Here is a 15,171-nt window from a genome sequence, read left to right as displayed (position 1 = left end):
AGTAGAATGCTGAGCTATAATATAAACAATGGCCATATATAAAATACCATAATCAATTTTGACCTGAATTACGTTAACTAACCAAATTAGATTTTGAGTGAGTGAATTTCAAAACATATCCTTTGATTCTAGGGTGACTATCTTGTGAGACGGTCTCACGAATCTTTATCTGTGAGACGGGCCAACACTACCGATATTCACAATAAAAAGTAATACTCTTAACATAAAAAGTAATACTTTTTCATGGATGACCCAAATAAGATATATGTCTCACAAAATACGACTCGTGAGACCGTCTCACACAAGTTTTTGCTTTAATTTCTAAATATATAATTAACCATTTTAATTTTTAAATAGCTTACAATTCATAACCATTATTTTTCAGTGCGTATCGAGTAAATTTTGGACTAATTGTAATAACTTGCAAACCATGTTAATCAATTCAACAGCACTGAACAAGCTGTGTGCGACAAGCTCTTTTGATAAGATGTTGGTAGAAGAAATCGAACTTCTGATCATTGACTAAATACTATCATTTTTACCTTCTTTGTATTATTTTACATTAATAAAAATATAATTAAAAATTTATAGTTTATAACTATTATAATATAATTATACACTAATTCATGCTAAAAAATTATTTTATTAAAACATATATTATTAAAATAAATTAATATTTTAAAATAATATAATTATACACTAATTCATGCTAAAAAATTATTTTATTAAAACATATATTATTAAAATAAATTAATATTTTAAAAATAAAATAAAAACTACATCATTCATAATAAATTAATAATATTCAAATTTAGATTGGGTCTGCTGGTTAAAAAATAATAATAAATAATAAAGATTAGGTCTGTTCCGGCGGTTATAGACCAAACAATAAATTCTATTGTAGAATCCTATTAATAGCTACTTTATCAACTCATAATATTTAACTATCGGAGTTTTGTATTGGGTAAATTGTTCACGAATCTCCAAACCCAAACTCAACTTTACCCAAATTCCCTACACCTCAAAACCTTTCTTTAAACTCCCTAATACCTTAAAATGAACAAAAAAAATACCTTTATTCCTATTTTAAGTTTAATTGATCCTCGCACTTCCAAAATGGTATCAGAGCAAAATGTTGATTTATTTCAAACACAAATTTTATTATTACTAGTAACTAATTGTATGAGAAGGAGAATTTCGAAAAAATTATGAATCCGAACTTAGGTTCGAGAAAAATAATTTACAAGATCTATTCCAATATTTTGGAATATACACAAGTTTATCTAACTATTGTTAGATATCAGAAACAGAAAGGGACGCATCAGCACCCTCATGTAAATTCTCAGGTAAACTTATGATTCAAGCAAATAAGTTTCTGGAGATAGTACCAGACTCCTCTAAGCTCTCTTTAGATCTTAGAGAAATCCAGAAGACAGTACAAAATTATGGCAATATGCTATACTTTGTACCTCAACGAGTTGAAGAAATCCTTAAAAACAAGGAAGAAATTCTTGGAATACTAAGGATATTCAAACAAGAATACAGAAACTAGAACAACAACCAAGTTCTAGTAAAAGAACTTAAGGAGGTTGGTTACCACCATCATTTGGCACCGAACCTTTGTTACATCAACAAGGGAAGGCCAGAGTGGTGTCAAAACCATTGACTGAAGAAGAAAAGATGATCAATCTAATTAAATCTGTTTCAGAAAAGAAATTTATCTGATGACAACTTTAGAAAGGATTGGTCTGAAGGATCTACAAGAGCTTGCGGAATCTTTCGCAAATCTCAAAGTTGTAGATCTAAAGATGAACATAGCAGGAGGTGAAATACCTGCTATAACTTGGTCATCTACTTAGGAACCACCAAGGGAAAGTGTGGGATCTCAGAATATTAACATGAGAGAATCCCAATCTGATTTCCATACTGGTGGAGGATCACACCCAGCGGGTACAAGGACAAGGAGAAGTCAAATTTCCTTGCACCAAACACCCTACGGGAATACTGTTTTAGATCCGATACATCCTTATGGGGTTATGCTTAACCTTGATGTATTAGATTTTAAAAACAGAGAAGATCTCATAGATGATTGGACATCTGCTATGAGAATCGCAGCAGGTACACTTGATCTCAACAAAGAAGGATTCATTAAACTCTTAGAAATGAGTCTTATGGGATCAGTGAAAATTGCTTGGGACATGACTTCATTAGAAATGAAGGAGTAAGTCCTGGCCGGAGAATCTCTGAGCGAGATAGTCGGAAAAATGGCTACCCTATTTAAAGCACAATTTATAGGGGTAGACTATTTTAACATTCAAGATACAGAGAAGAGGAAGAAATATACTCAAGCTTTGTATAGTCTTGAATTACACGATATATGTTTGGTAGATGAATACATTATGTTATTCACTAATTATCGATGGAATTCAGGAGTCGAGGAAGATATAGTTATGCAGCTTTTCTTCGCAAAAATGCCAAGTCCCTGGAGAGAAATGCTCATAAGGGAATATGTACCTGGAAATCCAAATACATTGGCAAGAAGAGTCTCTTTCCTTAAAGGAAAATTGGCAGAATGGTGCCATATGGCAGCATTACAAAAGAATTACAAACGCTTAAGGGGTATCAACAAAAGAACTCCTTTGTGTTGTAAGGAAAACGATCTTCCAACAATTATTGGAAGCAAACCACAGAAGCATAAGAGGAAAAGTTTTAGGACTCATCCTTATGCATGAAGTGGAAGAAGTTCTTGGAAACCAAGAATTGTATGATCTAGACATGAAAGCCAGATCTTATAAATCTGAACAAAGAAGCGGACTATCAAGGAGTAGGATATCATCCCAAGCATCGAGTACATCTCGAAGCACAGGAAGAACACCTACGAAGAAAACCTTCAGAAGAGCTCATACTCGAGCAAATGAAAGTTTCAAGGATTGTAATTGCTGGACATGTGGAGCAAGAGGTCATATCTCGACCAATTGTCCAGAAAATGAGAAAAGAGGTATTAAACGCTTCGATCCTACCCCGTATATTGAAGAAGCAGTTTATTACCAAGATCTTATTCAAGTATACCGATTTGAGGACATTGCCTCAGATAATAGTATATATGAAGAAGAAGAAGTTCTAAGTCAAAGGAGAATCCGAGGGAACTGAATCGGAATCTGACTGAGGACGAAGTGTTTCGTCACGAAACACATGAAGATTTGTCTGGATTTTTCAGCCATACAACAATCTCTCATAATATGGTCCAAAGAATTATGAGAGAAAATCCTAGTCTACAGAGATATCAAGGATTCTCTGCAGGACAGGTAGAAAAGTTCTTAGGAAGTCTTGGCCTAAGAAACAGAAAGCATCATCTAATCTATAAAGTTTCTAGAAGGGAAATGGCAATCCCGATGGAACTTACAGGAAATAGAATGAGATGCAGTTAATTCCTTCCGAAGAAATTAAGGAGGAATTACAAAAACTCAAGATAGAAGTAGCAAGGACTATGTCCTGGATTCATATTGGAGCAATCCAAATTATGATAAAGGCTACTTTCAAAGAAGAGATTGATTCGCCTATTGATATTGCTATATGCGATAAAAGAATGGGGAATCTACAAGATTCAGTACTGGGAACAATCTCAGGAAATCTCTGTGCAGGAAAGATTGTAGGAGTAAATATATCCAAGGATAGCCTACAACCTGGCAGATCGAGATTTCAGCCGAGCCTTGACATTACTTCAGAATTTCAAGGAAAAGAGGCTAGATGAAAGAAGATAATAGACCATATTCTATTACTTATCAGATTTCATATGCTCTATCTAATACACATCATTCCGAGTTGTTTATTTGAAATGAGTTTATTGAAATACCTGGGATATTCGAAAAAGTTGCTCAGGCAATTTATCCAGAACGAGTAGAGTTTCCTTTAATACAGGAAATAGATATCCAAATACAAGACAAATCCGATTCTACAATGGAATCAAAGTCTTAGATTGGAATCAAGAAGGCTATCTTTTCAAGGAGATAGAATCACAAGTTACAGGTGGGGAAAAACGCTCTATTGTGATAGGCAGAGTGCAATTCATCTGAGTAAGAACTCCAGTTTACACTCAAGGTCAAAGCATATTGATGTAAGGTATCATTGGATCCGAGATGCGTTGAACGAGAAATTGTTACATCTTGAGAAGATACATACTGATGATAATGGTTTTGATATGTTTACGAAGTCATTGTCCAAAGAAAAGCTGGAAAACTGTAGAAATGTGGCAGGTCTGTTTGAATTTACAAAATGAAGCTTGAGGAGGAGAATTGTTGACAATTCAAGCATAATTTGTGTTCAAACTATTTTCAAAGTTTGGTTCAAAGTTAGGCTATCAAACTTTGAAAACACATCCATCATTCACACTTCACCAGACCAAAATTTTTTCCTATAAATAGCCATGCATTTGCATTCATTCATCTATCCCAAAACAAGCAAAAACACAAGCAATTGAGTGTTGTATAGCCTAGTCATTTAGATAAATTTTAGTATGCTCTGTGGTTGCGGCAATGTCCGATCTTCCACATCAGAAAGAATTTTCTATGTGATTAGAGTTGTGTGAATTCCACTTTGAAAGTGAGATTGAGTATGTCATCCAAGAATAATTATTCTTGAAGTTCTTGGTGTCCCCTAAGTTGTTCTAGGGAGAGTTGTTGTTATCTCCTATTGTTGTAGGAACGATTTGTACCCATTATTGATATAGTGGAGATTTTTTTTGTTGGACTTCGATCTCGTGGTTTTTCCCTAATTTGGGTTTTCCACGTAAAAAATCCTTGTGTCGTTTTCTTCTTAATTATTACCATTGTTGATATTGTGAAAATATTTTGATCCGATATTACCACTAAAGGGAAAAAGAATCAACTCTTCCGCTGTAAGAAAAGTTATTTGGCTATCTTTCCCAACACCCTCAAGGTCTTACTCAGGATCTTCATCCTCATGCAGTTGATCAATAAAGTTATACAAGGCCACATCCTGACTAGTCAAGGCCTTTACAGAATTTTGTAGTCCTTAAATGGTTGACTCAGCTTTTTACGGTGATGTGCTTCAACAAGATGATCTACTGAATCCGAGACTTAGTGTCCGAGCCTTCTCCAACAGTTGGTTACGTAAGCCATCCAGTTCAGAGATCGTGGCCTGGGAATCATCTAGCTTTTTCATGGTTACTTCATGTTGTCTCTCCGCCATATTGTGATAGTAGGCGTACCTCTGCACGTCAGTCTGAAGGTGGTCCCTATGCTCTTCTAGCTTCTGCTTATCACTTCTCAGAATCTCGAGGCCCTCAATGAGTTTATCCTGGTTCGGTCGACCCTACCCCTGCGGGCACTGCCTGCAGGGGTCGATCCAACGGCTCGGATTTTTTCGAGTCAATTTTTTTTTTTTTACATGGAGGTGGGCCCGGATCACTCATGTGGAGTGATCCGGGCCGTTCATTGCCCGTGCAGGCAGTACCTGCACGGATAGGTTGAAACAAACCGTTTATCCTTCTACTCCCGCTCAAAATTGAATTCAGTCAAGGTTATTAATGATGACATCCTTGTCAGTGATGGCCTTATGTCTCATATGGAGGGCAACTAGGGCACGTGTATGAGGAGTTGTTATTTCCTTGAATAGGACAAGTGGAAATGCTCATAATACCTCAAAATGATGACAATAAAAATAATAATCGAAAAATAGTAAAAAAAATAGAAAGTTCAAATAATTTCAGCATTTATAAAGGTCGAATGGGATGTTTCGAGAAATTTTCCAAAAATGAATAGTTTGAAGATTTTGATATAAATGGAAAGCCTGTGTCATGAGGTTTACGGAAAGCCGGTATAATCGAATTTCGAGTTTCCTACGTGAAGTTATGAGTCATACTAAATTTTCCAAAAACGGCAAAAATGCGATTTAAGGAGGTTAAACGATGAATTTCGCGATTTCAATGGTGACGTCACAATGCAGGGAACTTCTCATACCAATTCGAATCTAGAAGATCGAGCACGCAAGTGGTGGGAAACAGTGTCACCATCTTTGGCTTACGTGGAGCAGATCACATAGCAAACATTCAGGAGAGAATTTTTGAAGCAATATTATTTTTTTTGTATGCAAGTTTTATAAAATTATGGTATCATGAATATTTCCATATTACATAAATCAATACCATATTTTATAAAATTTTAATGGGCTATATTTTAACTCAATTAAAACAGAATTTGATTATTAAAGCTCATTTGAACTTTAATAAATTTGCATGATGGGCTTATACTCTTACAATCTCATGATCCATATTTTTGGACTTGTACGAAATGAAGGAACAAGCTCGATCAAAGTTTTCAAAAAGTGAATAATCGGATCGATTGAGGGATAATCGTTGACCTACAATAGCTCGGGAATTTAAATCGAGTTTGATTTTCAGAGCAACCGGAAGACACTCAAAATAATCCATCGTAAAAATCAATTAAACATTTTGAAAAATATTTAAAAGATTTGCAACCTGAATGTGTAAAAACTTTTTGGTTGAAACATTTTATCAAACACTTGGTATCCAATATTTGGTGTTTGAAATAAATATAAACAAATTGTATTATCACACTTGGGTTTACTCTCATTCTAGCTAAATTCTGGACACTTTTCTCATCTTCTGCTGATTTTGGGCTCTACTAGATGTAGCAGTTACTGGATGTCTTCTGGTTGCAACAACTACTGATTTTCGGTAGTCATCTCTACTGTTTGGGCTCTGATACATTTCGGGGTCTACTACTCTTTAGCACTCATGATTCAGCACTATTAGTTTAAGTAGCCATGTTTCTTGATTATAACTCTTGATCATTTGATATTTGGGAAAAGTGATGAACATGAAAGTTGTAGCCATTTTTCTTATCTTTTCATAAAATTAAGAATCACTCAATTTAGAGCTAATGCATAAGAGATATGCTCTAAACACTAAGTTGTGTCAGAGATTCTGCTATATTAGATTTTGAGTGAAGACTTCAAATATGATTTGTAGCATTTTGAGTTAGATGTTTAACCGTTTTGGCGACTGGTCATTTAAATTATCGAGCTATGAGCTATTTTCGAAACACTTTAGCTCGCCAAAAACTAAGTTGTGCTGGAATTTTTTCAGCAACCTCTCACTTCTAAATTGAACAAACAACTACACAATTGAGTAAATATATTAGAAAACAATAACAATTTTTGTTTTAATCAAAATCAAGATCGTTAACATTTCAAAACCCAACAAGAACGTAGAAACATCATACATGTATATAATTTTTAAAACATAAGCCCATTTACCTATTTTATTGAATAAAAAAGTGAAAAAAGGTTTGTTGTTGGACTGCTCGAACAAACTGCTCAACTACATCAAAATAGAATGCTGCTCAAATCACTTCGAAAACGGACAGAAAGCTGCTTAGTAATGCTGCTACAGAGCTTAAAAAACGGGCAGAACCTTGCTCTAAAATTGAGTAGAATGTTGCTCGAATGCTTCGAAAATCAGAGGTTTCGTGCTTGTGAAGGTGTGATTTATCCCTCAGCTAGTGTAGTATTTATAGGTGATAAATATGAAGATTTCAATGCATTAATCCGTTATTAATTGTTTATTATCTGCCATGAATTCGAATTTGTGCAGCAATTACACAAAAAAAATATAACAGTTGCTTTCCTAACACATACAATTATTTCACACAAAATCGAAGTTAATTTTGAAAGACGATAGGACATATTTTGAAGTTCAATAAACAAAATAGAATAAATTTCGAACTTTTTCCAAATTAGAGATGTTATATATAATGTGATTAAATTATTAAATAAATTTAATTAAATATCATATTGCAAAGCTCTGATTATTTTAACTCGTTCATCAATATTCTAATAGTTAAACGAGAATATATGAATTGAACACACAAGGATGAATTTGAATTTGGGACAAAATTGAGGGATGTTTTTGAATTTTATCCTAATTTGAATAATTATTATATATTTTTTGACTGTTGATGTCCAGAGGCCAAAAATGGAAGCTGGGTGTGTTCAATTTTTTTTTTCGACTACTTCCTTCGTATTTGGAATTAAAAATAACTATAATCATAATCTTATATTGTTTATTTTTAAAAATTCATTTTCGTTTATTTTCAAAACATAATATTCTATTTTAATTTGAGTTCAATGGAATATTGATACTCGAGCAAACTTGAAAATAAATTTTTTTTTGTATAATTTATCTCTTAATTCGTTAAATATTCAAAATTTGATGATAACTTTGATTATTTTAGTTTTTAGTCTTATTTCACCAAATTTTGTCGTTATATAAAAAATAGTTACGTGAAGTCAAAAAATGCTAATTCCTCTAACGTCATAACAAAAATCTGATCAAAATAATTGAAAATTAAAGGTCAGAAACCAAAAATTTGATGAGTAAATATACTAAAACTCAAAATAAAATTTATTGGATTTAGTGAATACTAGTAAAGTTCGATTTGAACATGTTAAATTTATGTTCAAAAAAATTAATTTAATATTCATGTAATAATTGAGCTTGTATATAATGTGATTATAAGGTCTTGCACGTTTTCTACCTACTTTCTACGCTTTACGAAATATTCTGATTGTGACATTATATACGGTCAATTGGATATTCTAACGATCAACTTCATAATATAAATCTTAAAATTTAAATCATACTTTATATTATGTAAGCACGCACGAGTACTTCAAAATATATAATAGGTATAGCTATTTTGCATGTAAGTTTAATTTTATTATTATAATATTATATTTTTTCTATGACGCATTTGTCATTCTTCGATTATTGGTAAATTTTCGAGACAAAAACTTGTGTGAGACGGTCTCACGGGTCGTATTTTGTGAGACAAATATCTTATTTGGGCCATCCATGAAAAAGTATTACTTTTTATGCTAAGAATATTACTTTTTATTGTGAATATCGATAGGATTGACTCGTCTCACAGATAAAGATTCGTGAGACCGTCTCATAAGAAACCTACTCAACTTTCGAACTAACATAGTACCCTGCAGATAATATTAGTCACGTAAAACGGATTGAATGTGTAAGTAATGAACAAGGTAAAATTTATGACTTTATTCATTTTGTAATTCTTATACGTACAATTACATGACAACCAATTAACTAAGCTCAATAAACTAAATTTTTCATAAAGTACATTGGATCAATTGACTGAGGAGCAGACTCGACGAATTTCACCATTTGTCCCAGTCTTGACCTCGATGTTACTCATCTTCACCATGGACCTCCCAAATTCCACACTGAATGTCAATCCAAGCAAACCCCTTATCCCCAAATAACGTTGCACAGAACTCTGGGTCGACCCATCGGTCCATAACTTTTGATCCGATTCAAGAATTCCCCGGCCGCTCCTTAGGTTGGCGAAAAACGAGTTGTCGAACCGGTTTTGGCTACCGTTGTCGAGTCCGATACGAGTTGAACCGCCGCTGTTCTGAGGGCAAAGAGACTGAAGAGTTGGGAGAAATGCTGGGTCGATAGACGGATCGGGACCGCCTGTGGAATTGTAGTTGTACAGCCTGTAGCTGAAAAACTGGCAAGCGGAGGTGCCGATGGTGTGGCCTCCTGCATAATTTTCAAAAAGGTTTCTATATTTAGCTGGAATGTGAAATGTATAAATTTGGACATGCATTCACAAGTCAAAGTCAAAATTGTGATAATTTGTGGGTTATTGAAGTTTTGACTTTAATTTTCATTACAGCTAAAATTGACAGTCACTGTTACAAATTTACAATGCATGATTTACGTCTTCTCAGTATATTATCTTCCAATCTCGTTCGAGTACATTAATGGTTGCAAGAAAAGTGTCGTTTGTGCAATTTTTATGTGACTAATATCTTTACATTTCTTTGTAGATAAATGTTGTTTTCTACAAGTCAATTTCAGTATTTCTTACCAACAAGGGTGACAAGATCCTGAGTATTGAGTCCTTTTGCTTGAAATTTCTGCCTCTGCACATCAACGGAGTCGGTAAAACCAGGGAGATTAGAAGTATCACTCGCCAACGAAACCAGTCCATCTCTCCGCCCAGTCGGCACAGGCCAGCCCGCCCCACCAGCCTGAAGCAATTAGCAAACAATGTATTTTGGATTCAGGATTTTGGACAGGGCTAGCTATGATATATATTTGAGAAAGAACTCATATTTTCAAAGAATACTGAAACAAGAAATACGTAAAATCTCACCAGCGCCACTGAGTCCCGTGCAGCAAGAGCAAGAATATCAGCACACGAAACAACGCCAGGGCACGCCGCCTCCAGCTGCGTTTTTGCATCATCTATCACTTCATACCCTCTCAACAAACTGTTAGGTGGGGCAGTTCTCTCAGTGTTAGCTCCAGCAATAAGTATAGAACCATCGCAACCTTGGACAAAACAGTCATGAAAGTGCATTCTGAGCAACCCTGGCGCAATTGTAGGGTTAGCATTAAAGTGCGACCTTACGGTCGATTGAACTATGGATTCCACCCGAGGGCACGATCTCGAATAGAACCCAATCCGCGTGCCTTGCCCGAATGCGGAGGTTGCGAATGTTGCAAGCAGAACAAAGAATGCAGCAACAAGTGTTTGATTTAATTGAATTCTCATTGTGTATGGTGTTTAAATTGTTATGAATGTATGGATCAAGAAAGTACGTTTGATTTTCTTGATGATTTTGTGTGAGAAGAGAAAGGAGATGTGGGGTATATTTATAGGTAGTGAAAGAGATAAAACATGAGCTGGAGAATGAGTAATCCAAAGCCGATTTTTTGGAATTTTTGAAACTAAAATTCAAAGCTAAAGGGTTTTGGATTATGGGTTGGGATGCAATTTCCGATTAAAGAGAACAAAATATAAATCTTGTGGTGCATGCATTATATCGCATGGGGTGCCCTTTCACCTAATTAGAATTAAAGTAATTAATCAATTCATTGAACTATTGGAGATTTAATAAAATTAAATCTATAAATCATGTGATTAAATTTATATATCACAACATGTCAGGAATTCATTTCGAATTATCAGAAAATATAAATAACAGTAAACACGTACCAGAATCCAATGATAGATCTAGCGTTGGAGTTATGAATCTTTCAATGAAACATAGAATCGACCACCTTATTTTCACCTTAGATGATAGCAGGGGAGATATCTAGAATATGTGTATCATATATATTATGCGTTATTTTCTGTGTCTCGGGACCATAATCTTATATAACATTAATAGTGTTTGTCCCATCATACCAATTTATTTAATATCTTGGAAATCATAATTAATTAGATCACCTTATTGAGTTCTTTATTAGATAGTTTGTCCACGTACAATTATTAAATAATGTGATCCCACAAAATAATTCCAACGTCAACTACTTTGGGTGTTATATTCTATGAACTTGCACCAAGTTTTATGAAAAGTAAAAAAGAAATACTTCTAAATATTGCTACATTTCATGTTTTAAGATTGTGAATATATATAAAGTGGCTTAGCTAGTTTTGATCCTAGCACGTAATTTAACAATATCAAAGATGCGGTGGGAGGATAGAAGAACTTATCCTATATACTCTCCTTTTCACCGCCACGATTGAGTTGTGACTTGTTGGGATCTAGCATTTAACTTTCTTCATGTTCACATCTCAAAATTAGCTTTGATAGTTCATAAAGAAGATGTGAAAAAGTCTCAATTCTATTTGGCACCGAAGATATGAAGAAGATAATGTGGGACAATTATATTTTTTATATTGTTATTTGATTATTATTTTTTATTTTTGGTCAAATCTGGCAGTCAATTTACGTACGATGATCTTAATCCATTAATTTGTATTTTTTAAAAAATTTATTTCTTTAGTATCAGAGTTCTGACATGACACCGAATAATGATTACATGACAACAGAAATCGTTAATGTGTCAGATGTCAAGTTAATACTCTGGTGAAAATGAAATGAAACTGAAAAAGGTGTAATTTAATAAATTGTGATTTTAAATTGATCGATAACAAGATCACAAAGTAAAAACGTGCAAGTTATGAGAACAAAAATGTATTTCCCATGCAATGTGAGATTATAACTTTTGAATTACCTAAAACATTTTTCATCCTTATAAATTGTTCTCTCCCAAATATACATATCTGCCTCATGTATTCGTTACACATGCAACATGCATACATATGTGACTAGTATTGTTAATGCGTGTAGATTTAGAATATTTGTAAAAAAGGGAAAAAAAAAGTTTCAACGTAGAAAGTTATAAATAATAAATTAAAAATTTTTACAAAAAAATATGGGAGAAACGAATTAAACGAGTAGCACTTATTGCATAAATAATTTACTATTAATTGGCAACTATAAATAATAAAACCAAATATTTTTAAAAAAAATTCAAAGAGAGTAATTGACTTATTTGCATAGCCATCATTTGCCTTATATTAGGACAAGGCAACTGTCAAAGTCTGCTGATTTCCGCTGATTAGATCCCAGTGGGCAGCGTTGACCAAGTCAACCTAGCAATGCACATTGTCAAAAGGAGCAAAACCGAACATTATATAAAAATTTAATCGGCAGACAACTTAATTTAAAATTATATTATACGAATTTTAAGTAGTGATGACAACTTTCTATCGGTTTGGGGTCGTACAGGGATCTCCGATTTTTTCATGTTCGGAGATTTTTTAAAATCCCTGAAGTAGTTTTGGGTGGATGTGAGGTTACTATCTCCATTTCCGAGCATGTCCCGAAGATAATATTAATAATAAAATAATATTATTATTAGTATTTTTTTTGAACCCAAAACCGATCAAATTTCATTAGCTCAAAACAAGTTCATTACAATCATGAATCAAAGCATCATAAATAAAACTAGGAGCATCAAAGAGGACACAAGGACTAGCGTGAGAAATGGCCGCCCGGGCAAGGTTATGGGCAACCATATTCGCTTGTCGTCTAGTAAAGTGAACTTTGTAGTGGCGTTCTCTTGACAGATGTGAGCAGCATTCTCTGATAATTGTTCCAAACTCACTACGATCTACGGCATTTGAGTGCACGCCTCCACCACGGTTTTCGAATCTGTGTCGAAAATAATATGTTGCATATCCAAGGATGCGGCCCAGGTTATGGCCTCAAGTAACGCCTTTGCTTCTGCTTCTCGAACTTCAATTGGCCCCTGGAAATTGAGCATCCTACAGACCATAAACTCACCCTTTGAATCCCGAACCACCGCTGCAGATCCAATCAAGCACGAATCCCTAAAGATTGCCGCATCGACATTGCATTTCATGAAGCCAGTTTGTGGGGACCCGGACGCTAATCATCTTCATAATCATCTTTGGGATTTAATTATCAATTAAGATAAACAGGGTCTAAAAATTTTTCTTTTTTTTTTAAATATAAGTGCGGAACGTAATGGAATTTAACTAATATACATCTCTGTATAAAAGTACAATAATGTACAACAATTATTCAAACTAGTCTAAGGTTCAACTACTAATTTCCAGTATTAAACCAAGTCTACATCCAAGTCCGGAATCACCACTCTAATCTCGATCTCTCATCATCCTCTTGATCCTCTTGACCCTGATCCTGCCCCACCTGTTGTCATGCACACATACAAACAAGACAACAGCCGGATACTCCGGTGAGAATAAATCCCAGTATAAATAATGTATACATGCAGTTAACTGAATTAACATCAAAGCATGAATTATATCTTATCACATGTAGCATAATCAAACAACATGTATCAATACCAATCTGTAAATAAAACATGAATCGTAATCTACGAAATATAAATCAATACGGATCTGTAAATTAAATTCTAGTCTCGATATCTAAGACTCGACTCATCTCTCATTCTAATCTAGGGATCCCGATGAATAAGAACGTAACAAGTCTCCCACCTACTACTACCAGTCGCGGTGGCGGTACGTTCTTATTTCTGGACTTTGGTCTAGCTGTATCGAATAATCTACAATAAGAACAATGTCTGTATCTTAAGCATATCGATACACCAAACGTCCAGTGCCTTGGCGTATCTACCAAGACTAAGCCTAGTCTGACAATGTGCAATGGGTCAGTGACTATACTGTCAAAATCTAACCCCTCTTTCAGTGACTCTCACTCAATAGCTCTGTGCTTTCTACTTCTAATTCAATAGAATAAACATAATCATTAAGACACAAAGGTATAGAAACAATACCATACAAGTATGTGGTTTAGGGAAACTCGAGTTAAATCTAACTCAAGTCGATCTCCCAATTAACATCAATTTATACCTTTCTCTTCACGATCTGATGAAGACGAAGTCTTGTATGTCAATCTGTCCATATCCAGTCTGGCAATGACAATCGCATAAATACAATATCAGTATACAATTCAATTCAAAATCTGTTCTGATCAATATCAATCAACTGATGTTTCGACGGCATAATACTACAGACTTGATAACCCCGTCAATCTCAACATCACAGATATAATATCAGAATTCATAATCAGTATCAGTACAATTCATAATCTGAATAATAACACAACTCTGATATAGAATCTCAACTAAATCAACTCTGAAATTCATAATAATTGTATAACCAGTCTATTCTTTAATTTGACTTCAATTATACGATGTCTACTGTAGCAGAAACATCATATCTGATTCGTATTCAATTCTGACAATATCATAATTTCAAATCATATCTAAACGTAACAAAACTTACGTCCAGTTGTAGCCTGCGTCGATAGGAACTCAGTACTGAAGTCGGATTCAAAATTAGACGGACGGATTTCACAAGATCACGAATCTATGCTTTAAAATCTGAAAATCTCTTTGGCCCTTTTTTTCCTTTTTGATGAAGAAGACGGTTGTTGTATATATATATACATACATATCTCGTGCATGCAAGACAAGTGGCTCACTCCTTCACATAACACGTCTCGCGCATATGCGCGAGACCTACGGGTCTCGGCTTTTAACCACTCGCGCATATGCGCGCTTCATCTCGCGCATATGCGCCAAAGTTTCTGGACGGGTCGCGCATATGCGCGACTTATCTCGCGCATGTGCGCCGATGCTTCTGTAATTTTCGCGCATATGCGCCGATCTGGTGGCGCATATGCACCGAGCTCATCTCACACCAAAATTTGCATCTACTTTTTCGTCTCTTCCGG

General features: G+C 34.5%; 1 protein-coding gene across 1 annotated transcript; it reads right to left on the bottom strand.

Annotated features, from left to right (window-relative positions):
• Positions 1–9,103: 9,103 nt before the first annotated feature.
• On the bottom strand, positions 9,104–10,686 carry LOC142519430 (cationic peroxidase 2-like). The gene is made up of 3 exons (XM_075622446.1): positions 10,227–10,686; positions 9,939–10,101; positions 9,104–9,607 (listed from the first exon to the last, which is right to left on the bottom strand). The coding sequence occupies exons 1-3, from the start codon at positions 10,626–10,628 to the stop codon at positions 9,189–9,191; spliced, it is 984 nt and encodes a 327-aa protein (XP_075478561.1). The 5' UTR covers positions 10,629–10,686; the 3' UTR covers positions 9,104–9,188.
• Between the last annotated feature and the right edge of the window lie 4,485 nt (positions 10,687–15,171).

Source organism: Primulina tabacum, chromosome 11, assembly GCF_025594145.1.
Source record: "Primulina tabacum isolate GXHZ01 chromosome 11, ASM2559414v2, whole genome shotgun sequence".
NCBI lineage: Eukaryota > Viridiplantae > Streptophyta > Magnoliopsida > Lamiales > Gesneriaceae > Primulina > Primulina tabacum.
Note: the sequence above shows the minus strand (reverse complement) of the source record. Positions and strands in the feature narration are given on the sequence as shown.